The sequence below is a fragment of the Bactrocera neohumeralis genome, chromosome 2, assembly GCF_024586455.1.
Source record: "Bactrocera neohumeralis isolate Rockhampton chromosome 2, APGP_CSIRO_Bneo_wtdbg2-racon-allhic-juicebox.fasta_v2, whole genome shotgun sequence".
NCBI lineage: Eukaryota > Metazoa > Arthropoda > Insecta > Diptera > Tephritidae > Bactrocera > Bactrocera neohumeralis.
In genome coordinates, this window is record NC_065919.1 from 78306913 (window position 1) to 78330064 (window position 23152).

At 34.3% G+C, this 23152-nt stretch overlaps 2 protein-coding genes and 3 non-coding genes across 5 annotated transcripts in view; 4 read left to right on the forward strand and 1 right to left on the reverse strand.

The window, feature by feature from the left end:
* The window catches only part of LOC126751637 (transcription factor IIIB 90 kDa subunit), a 44820-nt gene extending 25853 nt beyond the window's left edge, over positions 1 to 18967 (forward strand). The window contains exons 3-7 of the mRNA XM_050462051.1: positions 11357 to 11506; positions 17004 to 17230; positions 17579 to 18333; positions 18401 to 18525; positions 18586 to 18967. Coding sequence (XP_050318008.1) covers positions 11357 to 11506; positions 17004 to 17230; positions 17579 to 18333; positions 18401 to 18525; positions 18586 to 18728 — 1400 coding nt within the window. The 3' untranslated portion in view covers positions 18729 to 18967. The remainder of the gene's footprint in view (positions 1 to 11356; positions 11507 to 17003; positions 17231 to 17578; positions 18334 to 18400; positions 18526 to 18585) is intronic.
* Trnak-uuu (transfer RNA lysine (anticodon UUU)) lies at positions 13805 to 13877 on the forward strand. Its single transcript has one exon. It is a non-coding gene; the product is annotated as a tRNA-Lys (tRNA).
* On the forward strand, positions 17382 to 17454 carry Trnak-cuu (transfer RNA lysine (anticodon CUU)). The gene has a single exon. It is a non-coding gene; the product is annotated as a tRNA-Lys (tRNA).
* A 901-nt stretch (positions 18968 to 19868) lies between the features above and the next one.
* LOC126765195 (serine--tRNA synthetase-like protein Slimp) lies at positions 19869 to 21498 on the reverse strand. Its single transcript, XM_050482801.1, has 2 exons — positions 21046 to 21498; positions 19869 to 20973 (listed from the first exon to the last, which is right to left on the reverse strand). The coding sequence occupies exons 1-2, from the start codon at positions 21364 to 21366 to the stop codon at positions 19891 to 19893; spliced, it is 1404 nt and encodes a 467-aa protein (XP_050338758.1). The 5' UTR covers positions 21367 to 21498; the 3' UTR covers positions 19869 to 19890.
* A 1350-nt stretch (positions 21499 to 22848) lies between these two features.
* Trnak-cuu (transfer RNA lysine (anticodon CUU)) lies at positions 22849 to 22921 on the forward strand. The gene has a single exon. It is a non-coding gene; the product is annotated as a tRNA-Lys (tRNA).
* Positions 22922 to 23152: the final 231 nt, after the last annotated feature.

Sequence of the window (23152 nt, forward strand, 5' to 3'; positions counted from 1 at the left end):
ATTATTTTCTTAGAAGTTCAAGAAAATTTTAAAAATAATAAAGAAAGATTTTTATATTTTAGAAATAATTTTTTTAATAATTTATTAATTACCCTTACTCAAAAGTGAATTTATTAAGTGAGTACCTTTATTAAATTGTTAAAAAATAGAAAAAATTTTAATTAAAATATTTTTTCTTTTAGAAAAAATAATTTTTTTTATTCTTTTGACAATATGGCTTAATGTCTTTGTATAAAAGACCTTTAAATTACGGATTAAGCATTTTAAATTTTCTGAGCCGATTTAATTTAATAAAAATATTGAAAAAATTTATTTAAATATTTGATTTTTTAGAAAAAAAAAAATTTTTAATAGAAAATATTTTTAAGTTGATAAAACATCTAATTGTCCGAAATTATGTAGATTTGGACTAGTCGAAATAGTTACGAGTGTATTATTTTTTAAATATTAGTATTTAGTAAATCAGATTTATTTTATAGAAAACCAAAAACTTGGTAAGCTTCTTTTTATCTCCAAAAAGGTAAAAATAAGTAATAAAAAATACGATGCAAATGGTATATAATATTTACTTGGCAACACTGTCCATTTCACAGCTGATTGTAGACGCGACGACACGCATACGTTACGCTGCACCACCTCTGCTGTCTACACTCCTAAGCTACTGTTTACCAATCACCCAGCAAGCCCATTAAATACATTTGTATATACCTACATCCGAACATTTCCGCTGCGTCTCAACGTTTGTTTACTTTCCTCCACGTTGTTGTTTTTGTTTCATTGCCCATAAAATTTTCAGTTTCTGCTATCATTACTAATGATTACTTAGTCAAATTAGCACATCTCCACCTATCTTTAGCGTTTTACATAATTTACCTTTTGCCGGGCTGCCTTTGGCAACGTTCACTGCTTCTCTACCACCTCTCTTTGATTCACGCTCCGCTACACTATCTTCGAAGGTGTAAAACATGTTCAAATGCATGTCGAATGCGATAATCTTTGCTATTAATTGAAACCTTGATATTTACTTGCATATAAACCAACTAAAGTCCGCACAATTAACTCTACAAATTGGTAATTGGGTTTATCACTTATGCCCGTATTTATTGGTTTTATATTTTAAGCCTACCTTATTAAACTAAATAATTTGCATATTGCTATAATTTTGGTTTAATGGGAGGAATAAATTTAATTATAATCAGCAATTATTAGTCGTTTTTCTTTAAGTAATGTTACGTTAAACTAACCTAGGCCACTTAAATTGCTTGGAGATTTTGGAGAGACTTGGCATGAAAAAAACCCAGTTCTTTTTGAAGCCAAAAAAACTTATAAGCGTCTCATGCATCGATAAAGCCTTTTGGAATCATCTCAATAATGTTTAGGACTCTTTAACTGACGTCCAGTAAGATTTCTAAGCATCGCGCAAGGACACTGATACGATTAGACGATGACTAGTTAAAACCCCTCCAATTAGTTTGTTCAAGTTTGTTTGTTTTTGCTACATTTCTAAACACTGTTTAGGTCTTCGTGCCGAATTTCGTGAAATCCTCATCAAATAAAAAAGTTTTTCACACAGGCACTTGATGCCGATCGTTCAGTTTATATGTCAGCTATATGCAATAGTCGCCCGATATCGTCAGTTTCGATAAATACGCAGACTCTTAGATAGAAATTTGCGAAAGGACACAAGAACTGGAAAAGCAAACAGCTGAAAAAAGAAATTTGGTTCGACGAAACGAAAATTAATCGTATTATTTCAGATGGACGCATTTGAATATGGAATGACAAGCGATGCGATCCTACGGATAGGATAGGACACATTTAAATTCGGAGTTGGTTCACTTATGGTGTGAGATTGCTTCTGTGGCGGTGTGGAAGGAAAACTACGTCGAATCAATGGAATAATGAGGGCTACGGGCCATATTGGCTTTCTAGGTTGATTTATTTTACATGCAAGACAATGGTCTTAAACATCGCGCCCGCATCTTGTTTGTAAAATAACGAGATTGGGATTATGGAGTGGTCACACGATATGAATTTATGGGAATTTAAATTTGATATGAATCCCATCCGAAGTTTATGGGTGATTGTAAAAAAAATGGTTAATTGCCGTAATAAGTGAACACTAGACTCAATTTGAACTAGTTTCGAACAGCTTTTCCCGAGATTTTATAATCTAATTGAACTAATCATCTGATTAACTGTATGCCTGACTGTATAAAAGCAGTCATAAAAGCTAAAGAAGGCCCCACAATTTATTAATTATTAAACTTCAATTGCCACTTTACCTCTATTGCTCAGGTGGCCTTATGGATTTTCAAAGTATTTTTTAAACTTATTTAATCCTGGAAATCAACTACAGTGGACTTGAAAACTATAATATCGATGATATACAAGTATAACAGCAAAAGATATTTCTTTAAACGTTGCCATATTTGGATGAATTTCAATGAGAAAAGTAAAATGTGCATTAGGTGAACACTTTTTGAACTCACTGTATATACCTTGTAAGGTCTCGAATGTTTCTTTTTGAGTGTTACAAACTTCGTGCCAAGCTTAATACTACTATGAGCCAAAAATAGGAAGACTTTGTTCATAATTTTTAAATTTTTAATTTATTCTTCAAAATCTATAACGTCTCTCTCAAAGTGTGGTAATCCCATTAGGTCCCAACACACTTGCGCCAACGTTTTTTCCAATCCTCGAAACAGTTGTTAATGTCATTTTCCGGAATAGTGATTCACATTCATGTCTTTAATTGACTCAAAACGGTTTTCCCGGAGCGGTCGTTTGGGTTTGCTGAATAATCAGAAAACGCACGGAGCTAAATCAGGCGAATACGGTGATTGCGGCGCGCTATTGATTAAAAATTCGGCGAAAAACTCACGAAGAATCAATGCAGTAGTCGACGGTGCATTATCCTGGTGCAAAAACCAAAAGTTTTTGGCCCATAATTCCGGACTCTCTTTACAAAAAGCTTCGCGCAAACAACACAAACCCCCGAAAGAGTATTCCTTGTTGACAGTTTGGTCGGTCGAATGGAATTCGGGGTGCACTACACTTCGATAATTGAAGAAAGCTGTCAACATAACCTTGATTTTGACCTGCTTTGAAGTGGTTTTTTCAGTTTCGGCTCACCTTTGCCACGATTTTCGGTCGATTGATCGGGTGTTTCCAAATCATAAGCATAGAACGAATACTCATCGCTAGTAATAATATGTTTTATGACATCCTAGTAGTCTTAAAGCATTGTTTTAAAGCCGTTAACGCCACGCTGTTTTTCGAAAAAATTTAGTGATTTTGGAACCAGTTGTGCTTACACTTTTTTTAGACCCAAATGATCTTCCAAATGGTTTTCACTCATCCTTTCGATATTCCAGCGATGCCAGTAAGTTCTCTGACTGTTAATCCTCGATTCTCAAGCACCAATTCCTTTATTTTATTGATGTATTGATCATCAGTTGATTCTTCGTCAACGCGTTCTCGACCTGTTTTGAATAATTTGTACCAATCAAAAACACTTGCTGGCGACAAAAAATTATCACCGAAGGCATTCTCTAACTGCGGAAATTTGAATCCGCACACAAAATTTAATGGAACTTCTTTGTTGAATAATTTCTCTCATAGTAAAAATCGCCGAATGTACTTCAGAAAGACAAACGTATATTTATTTCTTCCCAAGCGTTTTTCAGTAGAAATCATAATTCAACACTAACCTTGAAAACTCAATGCAAAGAATATTTATTAAAAAGTTCGCAAATATCAAATAGAGTTATTCCTTCAATGGTAGCCTAATTAGGAAATCCAAAATTTTGCTACTTGAACTTGCACTAAATTCAACTAACTTTTCGGTTTCAATCAAAAGAAATCGAAATAATTGAACTGCTGGCATAGTAAAAATTTACACAAATACAAGGGAGTCGAAAAAACTGGGTCATAACTTGCCATTTCTGAGCTCTGCTTAATTTGAGTTCTCCCTCAACAAATTGTTTGCAAATTTGTTGCCACTCAGCTAATATCCTACACAAACCCCCCACCATAAACTATAAATTGCTGGCTGAGTTGACTTGTGCTGCTTGTTTACAACATTCAATTTACAATGGCTGCAATCAATTTGCAACAAAACTGTTAACTGCTTACAAGCTCCGCGCATTTTTGTTGCAACGAATTAGCAGTAAAAAAAGCTAGAAACTTTTTCCGCCACAACGCTTCCCAAAGAAAGAAGCGAAGTTGACGACGAGCACGAAAGTGTGTGTTGCAGTGCTCTGCAGTAAGTTTGCTGGATTTGTGCTTGTGTGCAGCGCGCTGGTGAAAACATATTGCCACTGCCACTTTGGATTGTTGCAACTTGATGTAACTGCAAATGATGTTGATGGCTGACGGCGCCTGCTGGGCACTTCAGCTCACTTAGCGCCAAAAGTTCAAATGAGTAAATTCATTTATTGCCAATGGCACAGCAGGGTGGTGCTTGCTGCTGGCTGGTTGAGTGGCTGACTGACCGCTGCCTGTCTAAATGAGCAACGCATGCGCACATTCACCAACTAAACAAACGAAGTTGAAGTCTAACTAAAGCTGTGCGCAGTATCCGCCGGCTTGCATTTTATATACTTGGATATATATGTATATACCTGCTTATGTACTTACATATTGCTGAGTTAAGTGTAATTGTGGCAGGCGTTTAGCGTTGAACGCTTGTCAGCGAATGCTTCAAGTAGCGGCTGCGCTTGCCAAAAAGCCCGTCAAATGCTTGACATACTTTGAGGCGCTCAAACGCTCATTTAGTTAGCTCACAAAAAAGCTAGTGTTGCCACTGGCTCTTCCTGCTGCAGCTGCAACGGCGACTGCTGCTGACATTGATGCTGTCGTTGAACTTTCTGCATTTTAGTACAACTCAGTACGCGCTAATTCGATAAGTATTCAAGTAGCGAACATTTCCTTGCGTTGTTCGGTCAGCCTGTCCGTGGCAGCTGTTGATCTAAAATGAACTTGCGAGCGCGCTTACTTTCCTAGGTTCCGTACGCTTCGCTTTCCTTCCAAATATTTGTGACTGCATTTCTTCAATAAAATTTCTTTTTTAAATTCTAAATATTTATTAACTTTAATAAATTCAGGCAAAAAGAAATTTTTTTGTTTTATAATGCTCAATCATTGCAATTAATATGCATCAATATTCATTATATACATAAATAAAAAATATATATACATACATTTGTTTGTATGTATGTGCTAATATGATGACATTTCAAATGCTGTTCGAAGTGCCATATTTACTAATGGCTTTTTAATGCCACCTCATCTTCACTTCGTCAGCGCAACACCTCCTCGTTCTCCGTCAGCACTTCTTCATTACGTCACAATTTTTTATTTCATCAAATGCTAAGTTGCAACGATTGCATCACTGACTTCAGCTTATGCCGATAATTTTATGACTTTTTAATTAAGCAGCAATAAGTTTAACACATTGATTTTTGGCGAATAAATGTGCGAAAAATTGTTTAGAAATTTTTAGGTTAAAAGATATTGCCTACTTTTACTGAATATTGCAAAAAACAAATATTTTTGAGACGAAAAAATATGAAAAAACTATTTTGTCTTTACGCGCAATATTCCACCTTTCTACTGTGAGATTTACTTTCTACTAAAACTCAATCAATTTTTAATTTGTATTGTTGAAAGCGTTAGTTAGAAAATATAGATATAATTTTATTGCCAGTTAACGGCTTTGTAAATAATTTGTATTATTAATTCAATGAGTTTTTCTTGTCAACTCATAAATCATATAATATTTTTAATATCAAAATTAAAATTAATTAAAATAATGTTTTGTTTCGTTTTTTTTTCAATAAAATAATAAAAAGAATAAGAGCACATTATTTCCAATAATGATTTCCACAGTATTATTATTATTATTTTTTTAACGGAATGCTCAGAACTTTTCATTTCCCATCGTAATGGAAAAGTGCTGAGGATATTCCTAAACCCGAAAAACCTTAACATCTGGTTAATTCTTAGCGACCAATTAATCTACTGGTAATTATCTGCAAGGTATTCGAAATAATATTTTTACGCAAGCTTTTGCCGATGTAGGAAGACAAACTGCTTATTCCGAATCAACAGTTTTGCTTCAGAAAATTTCATGGCACATTTGAACAATGGAATAGGGAAGAACGCTTTACAGCTGATGCTATGGAAAATAAGAATTACTGCTCTGCTGTGTTCCTTGATGTCCGTCAGGCATTTTGGGAACAGGCTGCGGGAACTTTTCGAATCGTTCATAGTTTTCAGTGCTAGTAATAATATATAGTTTATAAAGATTTTGCGAAGAAAAAATTATGATTTTAGCATAATTTGAAGAACATTCACAGGCTGAGGAACTTCAACAGAGTGATATATAGAAACTAAAAACATATTCGAAACTTATTTACGCGTTGTTTTGAAACTACTACGTTAGGTGAATTTGAGAAAGTCTACAAATATTTGTGAAGAGGCTGGGATTTCTATACAATTCCGATAAAATCACCAATTAAAATGTTTCATAAACTTCTTTAAATTTTAGTATGGATACGATCAAGGTCAATTATTTAATATCACGCGCATCTCTAACACAAAAAAAGACACGGTTTGAATGCGCAAAAATATCTTGTTTTTGATTTTAAAATCAATTACACCGAAATTAAAAAACGAAATATATAAATGTTTTTTTTTTATAAAGTGTCGCCGTGTGGGTTTAATAATCATTTAAGCGAAATTTATGGTATCTGCTTCATTATTAACGAAGCAAATCAGTGAAATGCAAACAAATTCCAGTTTACAAGACAATTGTGAATCAATTGCCCAAATTTATGCATAATTACATTTAATAGAAACGGGTTTAACGCCGTTATTCTAATGGATTTCAATAATTGCTTCTTTTCCAAACATGATTTTAACTTACATAAAAAATTACCGTTAAGCACATTACTAATAATAGCGGTGCAGACACATCTACAGAAAATGGTTGATTTTTTTCTAAATATTGTCTAAAACAAATTTCAATTTATTTTGTATTTCTTTCGAAACAAATGCATTCCAACTGGTAGCGATCAGCTGCCAACACTGTTCTTTGCTACATTTGCTTGTGTTGCTGCTGCGGCTACAGGGGTGACCCTGAAAAATTCAATCATATGCATGAGAGTTTGACACGCACGCAGCAAGCCAAATATGCCAATAATAAAACAACAACAAAGGTAGAGATTTGTGTTCTTTGGAGGCTGCGCTGTTTGCTGCTCTTTGCTTAAAACGCGCTACTAAAGTCGAAGAATTAAAGCAAAATATTTATTAATAAATATATGCGCGTTAGAATCGAGCACAACTTTGCTTTGTTTGGGCTTGGATTAATTTGTGCGTGCGCAGCGCAAATTGCGGCGGACCAAAAGTCATTAAAGAGAGATAAAATTATTACTGTGACCAATTGGCTGCCAATATGCCTCTGTAGTTGTATATGTTTGTATGTATGTGTGTCATTGGATCAAGTACTATTGTTGCGCAAGGTCAGTTTAGATTATGGTTTTCGATGCTGGTACAAGAACATGAAAAAGCACATTCGAGTAGGTGAACGAATGTTTCCGCTTTGAGTGGTTATTTGTTGTTCTTTGAAATAAAATAAGGAATTATATACATTGTACTTCTTATATATGTAAGTATTGTATATATGAATATATGTATATACATTAGGTTGGGTCAAAAACCCGAATTTTTTTTTCGAAAAATTGGTAGCTAGACACCTTTAAGAAGGGCTCTCCAAGTATTAGCTCTTAATTATAAGTTTTCTACTTTTTTTTATTATCAAATAAAAAAATTTTATCTAGCTTCCAACTACTTGAAAAAAAAATTATTTTTTGTATATTTTGTAGGAAATTGAATGTTCTTCAAAAAGGGTCTTCAACGATATTTTTGTAAGCCTAACCGTTTAAAATATATTATAGGTTTAAATTTTATTATTATAAAATAAAGGAAAATCCTTATGAATTTTATAACAAAGGAAAAAAAATTATTATAAATCGAAGTACTCCCACTTTTGTAGAAAAAAAACTTTTTTTAACCCACCTTAAGGGGCTATACCAGTGTGACACTTTCAAAAAAATATTTATTTTATTTGCTTTTTCGATAGCTTATATTTCCATAAATATCCTATGAAATCGGGAAGGTCGTATCTTGAATAGTTTTTGGATGGCAGCGTTCTAAAGAGCGACCGCTCGAAAGTTTAATAAACTTTCAAATTTTTTTTGTTTCAGCTACTCATTCGGCCGGAATCACGCCAGCAGTTTGGCACTTTTTTTTTGGCACCTCCGAAGACAGCCCACAACTTCGTTATTTTTCAACATTTTTGTAAACAAAAATCTTAAAATATAGCTGAAAGTATACCTTATTACGTTCAAAGAAGTTCGAAATATTCAAAATTCACGAAAATCGCCTAATTTTTCATGCGTCACACTGGTATTATAGCCCCTTAATATGTATTATGTAAAAAATATGTCGCAGAATTTTATGAAAATGTTTACAAAATCATGTGTCTAAGATATAAGAATCCAAATAAACTGTTAAACAGGCGACAGAAATTGTGATACGGTTAGGGAGTCCAAACAATGAGTAACTGCAATTTAAGGGGTTAACAGCTTTTTTTTAAAAATTTCAGAATAATTCCTTACAGGATCATCTAAAGGGAAAAAAACGTGTTTTAGTTAAAACCTTAACTAAGAACTTGGACGAAGATAAAAACAAGAAACTGAAAATTCGATTTTGCGACAATTTGTAGTTGTACTCGAAAAAAAATCCTGAGTCCAAAGCCTTAAAAATTGTATCTCAAAGACCTGTGCAAAATTTCATAAAGATCGGTTGAGTAGTTCTCGAGAAATTTGCCAACCGACTACAAAAAAATAGTTTCGAGAAAAACGCCTTTAAAGTCGGCGCATTTAGCCTAGCTAGCCTCGAGCGCACAAGTTCTCAAGGCTGTATCTCCGAAACTATTACTCGGATCATATTGAAAATTTAGGACAATATTCTAGAGGTGTTTTAGAATTTAATAAGACAAAAAAAAAAACAACGTAAACCCACGTAACACCTTAGTCTCTTAATTAAACCGATAGTTAGCTTCAAATAAGTCGTTTGAGAAAAAGTAGAAAACAGTAAGCCTTTGTCATTCTAAAAAAAGTCGAGTATCTATATCTATGAACATGAGATGAATGGTTTATTCACAGAACTATTTCTTCTTCGGTATATGTTTGCTATATCATGTTATCAACAACAAAGAAGTTCGATTTGAAGCTTTCGCAAGCTTTAATAATGACCTTTTTACAATATTTTTTCTTTAATTTATATAAATCTTATATATTTTTACCACATACTCCCAACAAATTAAAATATGATTTTGTATTACTTTGTTGTTTCTTCTATAAAAAAAAATATAAAACGCGTCCGCTATATTATTGCTTATTACTTCATAACGCCTACTTCTTTCACGACTTAAAACGCTTTACTTGTCTCACATGCACCGCTACCTAACCTATTCAACGTAAGCGTCAACTTAGATTTGTATGTGCATAAAGAGTGCGTCATCTTTTATATCCGGATATAAACATTAAAATACAACCGAAATGAGGCGCTAAAGAAATTTGTTTTTAGATAGCAGGGTTAAACAAAGAGCCTACTTCGCACTAGTAATCCCAGAGCAGAACTTCATTCGTAATCAATGTAATGCTATTTCGTAACCAAAAAGTAAGCTAATGTATGCACCGAAACCATCATTTCTACCACAAAATTCTCTGAATGAGACTGATGTCAAAAAGAGCTGACGTCTACGGGTCACACAGATCTCCAGGTTTTACTAACGCTGAGTTCTTTTTGTGGGCTTATTTTAAAAGCAAAATATAGGCTAGTAATCAACAGACTATTAATGAGCTTATGTCAAACTTTCATGTCCACATAAAGAGTATATCAAAATATATTAAGTTTTTCAATATTTCTATACCCACATAATCGATATCGCACCCTGTATCCTATTCGCGTATTTGCATAAATTTACTGTCCCATTTTTTAGTTCAAACTACATACAAAACAAATACTTAGTTTGAAAATTAAAGTACGAAGCCGTGAAAAATCTACAACAACAACACAAAGGCATAAAAACGTATTTGCGAAATTTCGTGTAAACAATAATAAATATGACTTTTTGCGGTTCCCACCGGCCGGCGTGTGAGTATTGAATATCACTTGATGGTTGCTTTGAATGCGAGTTTGTTGCGTAAGTCTTTCGTTTTGTGCTCGACTCATGCACATTATATACAAACAAAGATTACTATATAATATACATATGTATTATTATCGATATCGATATTCAAATTAATTATTTCATTGCCTCTAAAAATTTTTTGATATTTTTTTCTGTAAATTAATCACTGACATTTTAATCACTACTTTTACACACACATTTTGCTGCTATTAATTTACAAAACATCAAAAACAAAAAATATTAAAGATAAAACACCCAGCAGACGAAAAAATGCAAAACCAGTATTCGTTGCTGCAGCATTCCTTTCGCTTGCTGTTGCACACGTATTTGATTCGGCGGCGGGCTGCCGACAGTGCACTTGCTCAAGATCGGGTTCAAGACTTTTTGCGTCGCCAACAGCGGCTGCGACTGTAGCCAAGAGTCGGCAGCGAAATTTCAAACTCAGCTTGGATTAAGCGTTCACTGCAAACCGGCCCGCGCACTGCTGCACGTCATCACAGACGGCAGCTTGCTTGAGCAAGTTGCTCTTTCACTGACAGGCGGCCTGTCCGGTGGGTTGGTCCGCCGGCCATAGCGGCGTGTCGTCGTACGAGTGAATGCCTTGACGACTACGAGTATTTTTGTTGATATTTCAAGGTCAAATTCTTTACTTGTCTCGGCTTGTCTTTTACACGTTTGACAGACAGCGGCAAATTTAAGGTGAATAGCTGTTAAATTTTGATTTTTTTTGTTTACTTACTAAAATCTGCAATATGTGTAGATAATATTGAGAAGACTTATAACATTTTGCCGTAAAATTTGCTTATTATACAACGCAAATATATTTTCTATTATTCTTTTTTGTCTCAAATGGCTCTTATAGCGCTTACTAATAGCATTTTCTTTTGTGACTTTTATATTGAATTTAAGTTTTTTTATTTTTCGCATTTTCTTTTGTGCCTTTGTATATCGATTTTAAACTTTTTTATTGCCTTAAAAATCAATTTCCGCATTTACTTCCTTCTCCGCTCATTTGTATATATTTTCAACTTCTAAATCTATTTTTCATTTCCTCAATTAACCACGCTCCTTTCTTGTTGTTTTCTCTTCTAGATCCCTGCTTATACATTATGCGCTTCGCCAATAAATTGCAGTTCGGCGCCAAAACCCACGAGGTCTCCATGACCGCTTTGCGCATTGTCCAACGCATGAAGAAGGATTCGTTGCACTCGGGTCGCCGACCGACCGGTTTGTGTGGCGCAGGTAGGTTTATGATCGCGATTTTATGCATACTTAACCTATAAGAGTATACATGTATGCAAATATTTGAGTCGCTCATCTATTTATAGCGCAACATGTTGCGTTTAAATTGGATTGCTTTACCGGTTGTTTTGCGGAAGGCCATTAATTGGATTGATAGGACTGTGGGCATATTTTTATATGGTTGCATACCAACACATAGATATATGTATATACATATACATATGTACATACATATACACATTTTGCAGTATACGTTTCCCAGTTCCTTGGTATCCATAGCAATTTTGAATTTCTTCTAAGAAAAATTTATAAAAAACGTTAAAGAAATTCTTTTGACAAATACAAAAGTTTGTATTCGGCATAAAGACAAAAAGCCGCGAATCATTATAACGGTTGATCCAAGTAGAAGTACTCTGTTCAATAGTCTTTTTTTGAGAGATCACGCGTGAGTTGTGTCAAGCTGTCATGTGATTTTGTTCAGTATTGTTTGGCGTTTCATCAAGGAAAGACTTTTGCCTGAACAACGTTTAAAAATCGGTCAACATTATTACGAAAATTCACGTTCAACTCATGGTCAACATAATCAGTGAAATATAGCAGCCGTAGTTGAGAGTGTACACGAAGACCGTGGAGAGTCGATTCGGCGCCTATTATAGCAACTCGGACTGACGTATGAAACGACCTGGAGCATTTTACGTCGAGATCTTATATTGAAAGCGTACAAAAACATTTTGGAGCCAAATTTTATTCAGTGATGAATTTATGGCTTATTATGTAAACAAGTAAAATTGCGCCATTTGGGGCGAAGAGCCTGAAAAGATTCAATAGCTGCCATTTTATCCAGGAAAAACAACGGTTTGGTGTGGATTGTAGGCCGGTGGAATCATCGATCCATATTTCTTGAAAAATGATATCGGTGAAAACGTAACCAACTATTTGATACCTGAAATTGAAGCTCGTGATCTCGGCGACGCGTCGCTTTGGTTTGAACAAAAGGGCCCCACTTCTCACACATGGCATAAATCAATAGATTTAGTGAGAGAACTCTTCGGTGAGCAGATAAAAATCACGTTTTGAGCCCGTCGATTGGCGCCTAAGATCATACGATATCACACTGTTAGACTTTTTCTTGTGAGTATCGGTAAAGTGATCATTTTCAGAAGACACAACTCAAAAATTTTCAAAATCAAACTTTTCAATATATCAATACGTTATACATATACTTATCTACCTGCCCAAGAAATTTTATTGTCATGACTTTTATACATTTTTTGTTTCCTTGCTAGCATCTTTATTTCATCCATGTTTGTTCACATTCATCGATTTCTTTTTGTAAGTATCTATATTCAACGTAGTTTATTGGCGGCCTCTCTCAGACTTCCATGGGTGTTCCAATCCAGTGCCTGTAGTTCAGTTGACGCGTCAACTTCATTGATTATGATGTTTCTAGCTTTGGAATAAATTACCGCTTTTATTATGCTTTCGTGTATTGGTTCTCATGTGTTAAGCGACTTGCCGGCGTTTCTACTCAGACGAAACAATCATTATAGGTATCGATTGGCATTGATTCTCTTGTCGCTTTTATTATATGTACGTTCGGTGTTCTTGGTAAAAGTTCATAATACTTATAAAGGAAAATCAGTGTCAATGTTAAACTAATTTGTTTTCCTAAAAATGTATGGGGTTGAAAAAGTACAATGATGAAAAATAAACCCGAGTTAGAAGGTTTTCAAAGCTCTTCAAAACTTCAACGTATTCCTGTTGTCTTATTTTTAATTAGTAATAAATATGTATATTGATTATTATCATTCCAACCAGATATAATAACCAATATACATATAACCATTCTATAACCCAAACTCAAATTTTGTTTCAACATGAGTTGTTTTTATTATAACGTTTTTCCTTCGCCTTTAAACTTATGAAAAGTGATGTTACGTTATTTTGCATTTTAGGTGAGGATATACTTACATATACATACATACATATGGGAAATTTTCTCAAAAAAATGCCAAAACCATTCAAATATATTTTTTAGTTTTATCTACCTATTATTTTGTAGTAGCAAATATACATACATAATATATGTAAATATTACATTTTGCCGAAAATATGTCTGTGTGAACAAAAACTCATAAATTGGACACACATTCATACCAAATACTTATAAGTAGTTCACGAGTTTGCAGTTCTATAAATTTGAAATTGTTTAGGCAAAATGAAAATGACAAGAAAAATGACTAAATATGACTCATCACTCCGCGTTCTTAACAAATAGAATTGCCTATGCCGACATGTGCCCGGGTAGCTCAGTCGGTAGAGCATTGGACTTTTAATCCAAGGGTCCAGGGTTCAAGTCCCTGCTCGGGCGATAACAAATTTTTTATTAATTGAATATAAGATGAAGAAGAAGAACTCTTTCAATTAGGCATATGGGCATTTTCACAAAAAGGTCCACCACGCGTGCAAAATTCAAACAGTTCCTGAAAACTTTCTGTTGATGAATAATAAATCTCAAATGTGTTTATTTTATAAATATAAAGGAATTTTTATTTTCTTCTAATTTTGAGCCGAAATATACAACGAATTCACAAAATTTACAAAAATCTGACTTTTTTGACCAAATATACCAACGTTTTTCCTTGTTATATTCCCTAATTCAAAGTAATACTATGATGTTTTTATCATTTAAAAATCTTCTGCTGATAGTAACATAATGTTCAACAAGCAGACAGACTGAGTGGAGATCGAATAACGGTAGTTTTTTGTGTTTGCTTCTGCTTATATTCGTATGTCGCGTCCGTTACCGAAAAACATCATTTATTGTTCTCATTAGTGAACAAAGTGTTGAAGTGTAAATTGCTTTCAGACTAAAAGCAGATACATCATTTCACTTAAAAAAAGTAATAATTGGCTCTCGGCAAAAACGATAAAAAAAAATTATTGGTGTTTGAAATTCGTCGCGTCCGTTACCGTAAACCTTAAATATTAAATAAAGTTGTAGAAATTGCATAAAATTAAAATTTTATTGATGGCAAAAACGGCAAAAGAAACAAGAAAAGTAATAACAGTGAAGTATAGAGAGAAAATGAAAGAAAACGTCGAGAAATGGCAGGAATACAAGAAGAAAGAAGCAAAACGAAAGCAAGAGTACCGAAAAAGATTATCGCAAAAAATGAAAAGTGATAGCAATTTATTAGAAAAGAAGAAAGAAAAGGACCGTGTTAGACAGCAAGTTTTGCGGCAAAAAAAGAGCATAAATAATATTGACAATTTGAATTGCGAAATTTACAGCTGTAAACAAACGATGGGAAAAGCAATTAAAAAAGTTGAGGCTGCGCTACCTAAAAACCTGAATAGAAAAATAGCTATCCTCAAATCTTTATGCAATAAATATATTAAGCCAACAGAAACGATGAATGAAAATACAACCAAGTCATCAAAAAGCCAGATGCGCGAAAAATTAATTGAACAATTCTTTTTGCAAGATGGAATCAGCGTTCAAGCTCCTGGGAGAAAGGATACAATTATAATCAATGGGAAAGTAGCCTCAAAACGTTTTATGCTTATGACCTTAACAGAAGCATATCAACTTTTCAAAGCCGAATATACCGAAGAAAAAGTCTGCAAAACTATTTTTATTCGTTCTAAGCCAACTTACATTCAGTTAATCAATAATTTACGACACAATATGTGTGTCTGTAAGTACCATGCAAATTTTATTTTTCTACTAGAAGGCTGTGCAAAGATTATACCGCAGATTCCTGCCAAAGCTGAATTACTTCTTACATCAGTTTGCTGCGACGTTATGAATGAAAAGTGCATGGTTAATAATTGTGACAGCTGTGTACGCGATATTAAAGACGATCTAGTTCCAATACAGTTTATTAATAAATTTAATACGCAAATCAAATGGAAACAGTGGAGAAAAGTAGATGATCGCATAACTTTAAACTACACTATTGGTCCATTAATCGACTTAATTCATGATATAGAGATTCAGCTACCAGCTTTTAAAATGCATTTTTTTGTTAAACGTCACCAACACAATTACTTTGAAACTAAAAAAAAAAATGTAGCAGCTAATGAAATTGTTATGCAAGTTGATTTTGCTGAAAATGATCGCTTGACATTCCAAAACGAAGTTCAAGATGCCCACTTTAGTTATAGCCAAGTAACAGTGTTTACGTGCGTAGCTTGGGTTCTTGGTGAAACCAAGTCTTTTGCTGTTATCAGTGATAGATTGACCCACAGTAAATTCGACGTTTATTGCTTTATTTCCAAAATTATCAATATATTACAAAACCAGTACAAAGGAGTTACCAGCATTTATATTTTCTCTGATGGAAGCACTTCCCAATTCAAAAATAAATTTATTCTTTCTAGTATTCCAAGACTTGCAGCTGAATTTAATTGCGGAATCTCAGAGTGGAATTTTTTTTGCCACTTCACATGGCAAAGGTGCTGTAGACGGAATAGGTGCCGTAGTTAAACGAAAAGTCTGGCAAATCGTTAAAGCAAAAAATATTGTTCTCGGTGATGCTTCATGCTTCTATGAATGTGCTAAGAACAACATTCATGGAGTTAACATTTTGTATATCTCTGGAACACAAATTGATAGTTTTTGTAATCAACTGTGAGAGTTATGGCAAAATATTCCAAATATCAAAGGAGTTAAGAGTTTGCATTGGTTTTCATATTTCGACAGTAAATTTATTGAAGTTGCTCGGACCGCCTATTCATTAAAGAAAATAATTAAAATAGACCATACTAAAAACTAATAACTTTCTTCTTAATTTTTTAAGTCATTTTTACTAAAATGTTACTTGAATTTTTAATTTACGTTATTGTTTTGCTTAATTTTCAATAAAATTGAAGTGTTATAATGAAAAAATTGTATTTCTTTGTTCTTGGAAGATTTTGTCGCGTCCGTTATGTCGCGTCCGTATTTCTTCTATACTCAATTAAAAAAAACTAAGGGAAAATTAACATATTTCATAAACCTACGAAAAACAGACATCTGTTCGCATTTATTAATATATATATTTTTATATATATATAAATCCTTAGTTTGCTGAATTTTGTATATTTCTGAATGCGCCTAAAAAAAACTTCTATTTTTTGTCGCGTCCGTATCACTTTATAATTGCTTATAACTACGTACTTATTTGTAGTAGAACCTTCCCGTATATATTAAAATCTAGTACTGCGTCAGCCCTTCAAAACAATGTCAATATATATAAACTTTTCCTTTGTCTTCTTTGTTTTGGACGCACTTAAACGGACGAATGTCGCGTCCGTTACTGTGAAAATGCCCATATAGAAAATGAATGTTAATTAAAAGTAAAGAATCAGTAGGAAATCTATGAGTAAAAAGTAAAACTTATGAATTCCTTATACATCCTTGTATGAAGACTAAAGTAATTATCTAAAAGAGCACTAAATAAACATCTTTCAACAATCAATCACTAAACTATTTCATTACGTTTAATTGTAGCTCTGCTGATCGCCGCACGCATGCACGAGTTCAGCCGCACGATCCTCGACATTGTGGGCATCGTGAAAATACACGAATCTACAGTGCGTAAGCGCTTAATTGAATTCGCGGACACACCCTCCAGCGCACTCACCTTGGATGAATTCATGTCTGTCGATCTGGAAGCGGAACAAGATCCACCCGCTTTCAAGGCGGCACGGAAAAAGGATCGCGATCGCATTAAAGATGTGAGTTTTATTTAAAGTTATGATTTCGTACATTGAGCATTTGTGGTTCCCGTTATGAATCTCATTTTCCTAAATGATCGTGTCACTTAAGAATAAACTCAAAAGCATTACCTGACATTGATGTGTCATATTGGACAAAGTATGTGTAAGTGCCCGGCTAGCTCAGTCGGTAGAGCATGAGACTCTTAATCTCAGGGTCGTGGGTTCGAGCCCCACGTTGGGCGAAATCCAATTTTTTGATTAATTTTTCTAAATTTTAATATTTTTTTTCTAATTTACTCACTATTTCTAGTATAAATATATTCCAATATAAATTGCTCTTACTAATAAAACTTATATCCTTCACAGATTGGCGAACATGAGTTATCCAAATTGCAAAAGGAAATCGATACACATCTCGAAAAAGATCTCAAGCGCATACAAAAGAACACCATCAAACGTCTGACTGGTGGTCTTGGCGACATAGGAACCGACACCAATTTCGAAGAAGTCGAATCGGCGAACTTCATTGAAGAGTCCAATCTCGAGGCCATCAAAGAATGCCTCGCTGATACCCCCGATGTTATGGGACCACAAAAAACAAAGAAAATTGTGCTAAGCGGTCTTAAGCCGGACATCGAGTCTATGTGCCGTCCAGCACCGAGCGAACTGCTGGAAGTTGAAAAGGCCAAAGAGAATGATGTAATGGAGGACTTAGACCTGGAAGGACTAGACGACGAGGAAATCAACAATTACATACTCACGCACGAAGAGGCGGAGTACAAAAACAACATGTGGAATGCATTAAATGCCGAGTATTTGAAAGAAATGCGCGAAAAGGAGGAGCGTCTGGCCAAAGAACGCGAAGAGGGTAAGCCGGAGAAGAAAAAGCGACGGCCACGCCGTAAACCGATCGGTCCCTCAACTAGCGCAGGGGAGGCTATCGAGAAAATGCTGCAGGAAAAGAAGATCTCAAGCAAAATCAATTATGATATTTTGCGTACGCTGACGGAAGGTAGCGTAACTGCTGCCAGCACGACAGCCGCAGAGGTTGCGGCAAACGAAGCTTTGGACGTGAAAAATGTGCCAATCATTGAAACGGGGCCGATTAAGCAGAAGAATAGGTGGGTTCTGAACTTTTAATGTGATTTTGCAATTGATTTACTGAAATTTTAAACTATTTTTCTTCAGTCGCGCAAAACCAGCTTACACAATTGGTGGACCGGCAGCCAAAGTGCCTAAATTAGAGATGGGTCTGCCCGTGGCAGAAGAAGTGGCGACACCAACGAAGCAGGAGCCGGTGGTTGTCGAGAATGGTGAGCAATTGGCCATTACTTGAATTTTAATGTATTAATAACGGTTAATTTTTTACGCAGATGACTTGGATGAGTTCGTCGATGATGCTGACGCCGACGGCGATGCTGAGGTGGAGCCGGAACCGGAACGTGAATATTCCTCGCTGAAGGATATGCTGAACGATGGCGAAGAAGACGATTACTATGGCTATGACGACTATTGACTGCCATTTGGGCATATTTGCTTCCTAATAGAGGGCTATGGAGTTACATATATTACACGAGCGCATATGGAAGCTAACTCACTTATATACTAGAAATATTTATATACAATTAGGTATTATTGCCTAGAAATTTTCTTAATATGATCACGTGACGTGAAAAAAATTATCTGGGGATCCCTCATGTAATCTGCATTTGACTTACTTTAAAGCGCAGCATTATCTAGTATAAATATTAATATGGACGCCACAAACAAGTGCATTTTCAAATAAATATGCTAATATTTAATTACAAACAAAAAAATATAAATTTTTTTTTTTATAATAACATAGTCACACCCTGTGATATGCATTTTGGGAGCGCCTAAAAGTATGTTACTTTTAACAACTCTCAATCATTGCTGCGCACAAGAATGCATTGCTAGTGCGATTGGGAACTTCCCAGGCGCGCATTAAGCGCAGGGTGTGTAGGTTGCAGTGGGTGATGGTGAGGTGTTTGTTATTAATTGTGCATTTCGCGAGAATTTTAGCCGAACCCGAGATTTGCCTTTCAACAAGTTTTTTTTCTCTGCCATACGGCATTTTGGTAAATAAGGTATATCATCAAAGAGAAAACAATAATTATAATATAAAATTTTGTTTAAAATATTTGTTTAAATAATTATGTTTAAAACATTTTTTAAATCATTTTGTTTAAAATATTGTTTTTTTTATAATTTTGTTTAAAATATAATTTTTTTTTGATAATTTTGTTTAAAATTTTTTTTAGATAATTTTGTTTGTATCATTTTTCTTAAAATTAATTTAAAAATAAAAAAATTTAATTATTTTTTAATGATTTTTTATATGCAAATCGTATATTTATCTTAATAATTTATTATAAATTATATTAGTTTTTTAATTTATTAAGTTCAGTTTGGCAGTTTTATTATGAATCTATAATAAAAATAAAGAAATTAAAAACTTTTCATGGAAATCAGCGCAGCGTGTCGACTATATAATCAAATAAATTTCTTTGAAATAAACTTGAATGTAAACAGCACTTTCATCATCTTTCACCATTTTATGATTTAGTCACCATTTCCATTTTCTATATGGTAAAAAACTTAACAGACCATATATACCATGAAAAACTTCACTAAATGCGTTTTTACTCAACACCTTTTTATTTAAATAAATCTTTGAATTCATTGACAGCTGCATTTACATCTCTCTTTTCACTATCTGGATCACCGAGCAGCCTACAGTTCTCGAGATTCACACCATTTTCCAATAATAAAGCGATTAGTCGCGTTACGTGCAGCACATTGCCGCTCACTATATGTGGAAAAGTATAGCCTTTATTTTCACGAATACAAAACATTATACGTTTCGACACGAAATCACCATAGTTGCTAACATTTCCCACACATATGTAACGTTGTTCTGCCGGTGAGTATATTTGTATGCTTGCGCGTAGGCATTCGGCATTAGTTAACGCACTCGCGTCCTCATAGATAACACGAAAATGCACACCCAATTCTTTGTAGAAATCTACGGCTAAATTTAAGATCTTATCCATTTGCTCCTCTGCCTCGTCTGCACTTTTGGTGGCAACAAACGTTTGCACAGCATTTGTTTGTGTGGCAGTGAAAAGATTTTCAACTTGCCCTTCTTTATTTGCTACTTTCACGTAACTTCTACCGGGAGCCACCATAGGTATAGGTAAGGATTTAGGAAAAACCACCAGACGCGCAAAAGCTGCTAAGAAACCTTCAAAAGTTGCACCACCGGTTAAATATGCACGGTTAACTTCACTGATTAAATCCTCCTCTTTCACCAAGTGATATTTTTCCAAAGGTGTTGCACTCGCCTCTAAAAGCACCAGACGCGCAAAGTCCGGGTTAGCCATTTGTAAGAAACCACCTTTTTTCACGTAATAATTCGTCAACGCTTGCATGCTGTATACATCGAATTCTGCTAGTGTGCCTAACATATAGTAGCGATTATTGTTGAAGAAACGTATGAGTTCTTTATTGGCCAAATGCGTGGGGCGCTGCTCTTCACACCGTGGAGTTGGACTGCGGTAAAGCAACTTCTCAACATTGCCTTGTGGACATCGCGGATGCAAATGGTTTGGCAAATTTAGAAATGAGTGTACAAAGTCTTCTTCAATTGGATAATTTTCTGTCTTAAGTGACTTCAAAGCATTACGCAAACTCACTCCCTTCTCCTTCAATTGCTCGATTTCTTTTGTGGCAGTGTCCAGCTGAAAAAAAAAATTAAAATAAATATATATTTTAATGAATTTGCGCACACTTTCATACCGCTTTCCACATACTTTATTTAGCTCCTTCAGTTTTTTCGATACTGACTCACGTTCTTCCTCCACTTGCTTTATTTGTTTTTTCATACTTTGAAATTTCGCATATTTTGTCTTTAATTCATCTAGATTTATCTGCAATTTACGTGCTTTTATGCTTTCTTCCAATGGTTCTTGTTGGTTGAGTGTCGCCTCAAAATCCATGTACGGCTGAAGTGGTGCATAGTTCTTTTTCGCCTTATCACCGGTTATATAGAGCGCAGAAATGCTTCGCTTAATTGGCAGCTGTTGAGCATTTTTTAACAAATATTTCGTAGTATATCTAAGCAAATGCACCATTGTCTTATTATTTGTGTGTGACTATAAAATTCACATTTACTTTTATACAATAAACATAAGTATTATGTTTTTTGTCAACTAAAATGAAATGCTCGTGTTTGCAGGATACGCAATGAGAACAGCTGATTATTGTTTACGCAATTCTGAAATGCCGTGTTGCCAGATGGTGTTACTGAAAAATAAAAACAAATATTTTGGACAATGTTGTATTAAGCTTTTGTTAATATTTGGTTTATTTTGTGAATATGAAGTAATATTAATGATTTATTAGTAATTTCGTAAAGTTTTGAATTTAAAAATTAATAAAGAATACAACTACAAAAAGAATAATCAAATATTAAAAAAAAATATTTCTTATGCACAAATATACTTGGTTATATACAATCAAATTTACCAGATTTACCTGCTAATTGAATATTCCAAGTGTAGCCAGGTCCTTCTCCACCTGGTTTTTCCAACGGAGTAGAGGTTTTTCTCTTCTTCTGCTTCCCCCGGCGGGTACTACGTCCATTACTCTCAGAGCTGAAGTGTTTTTTATCCATTTGGACGACATGACCTAGCCATGTAGTAGCCACTGTCTCTTAATTCGCCGAACTATGTCAATATCGTCGTGGGAGATGGAGCCATGTGTAGAAGTTCATGAAAAGAGGGAGTTCTCTGGGCGCGATTCACTTGAAAACGATTATTTTATATATGGCAAAGTTCTTAAACCAAGTATCTTCTGTTTAGGGAAGGCGCGTTAAAGTGAAAAGGCAAAACATCAGTCGCCAAGATTGTGCGCTGGGTTTGGGACCCGCCACGTATAAAACACCTCGACTGAAAAGGAGAAAACAGGTTTCGTATACATATCTGGTAAATAATACATATGGCGTGTCTATATCGCAGGCTGACTAAAAAGTGTGTAAAATCCTTGTATATACATATGTTTATGCCGCAATAATTGAGACAATATTCGGGCGTATAACAGAGCATCAAGTGAATTGAAATAAAACTGGTAATTCAGGAACTAATTATAACTCTTACTAATTATTTATTAATTAATCTTATTTTTGCATAGATTTTTTTAATCATTTTCAGGAAATCAGTTGTACTTCTTAGCTCATATTCCATTCAAAGCGAATGAAAAACCAGCAGGGTTGAAGTGGTTACTAATTTAGTGTAACTTTTGATGGAGATATTTAAAATTTTGCAAGTTTAAATTATCTTATAAATGCTTGTTGCTATTGCTACATATCTACAACTACATATTATGTCATTTTATTTATTCTTGATATTTATTTATAAACACATATAATATTAAGGTTTTCATTAATTTATTTTCACGTGTTTATATATAATATTTTGAGGTTAACTTCTTAGTCGATATGGCAGCACAATGCTGATCTATAAATGGAAGTGATCAACAAAATTAAATTGAGATTATTAACTTGCTTCTCGCTCAGTGGCATTTGAAGTAATGGATTTGACACAAATAACACAACTGCCCGGCTAGCTCAGTCGGTAGAGCATGAGACTCTTAATCTCAGGGTCGTGGGTTCGAGCCCCACGTTGGGCGCAAAATAATATTTTTCTTTTATTGAATAATACATTTATTATGTAGGTAAAAAGTTTAAGTTTATAAAATTTGCTTCGTTTACTGAGCTCATATTTTTTTTAATGTTTAAAATACACAACTATTTCAATATCGCTTGATTGATTGTTGTTTCTTGCTATGTATATACATACATATGTACAAATATAGTATCTCGTTTACATGACAGACACTCAACGTGCCTTTCTTTCTTCT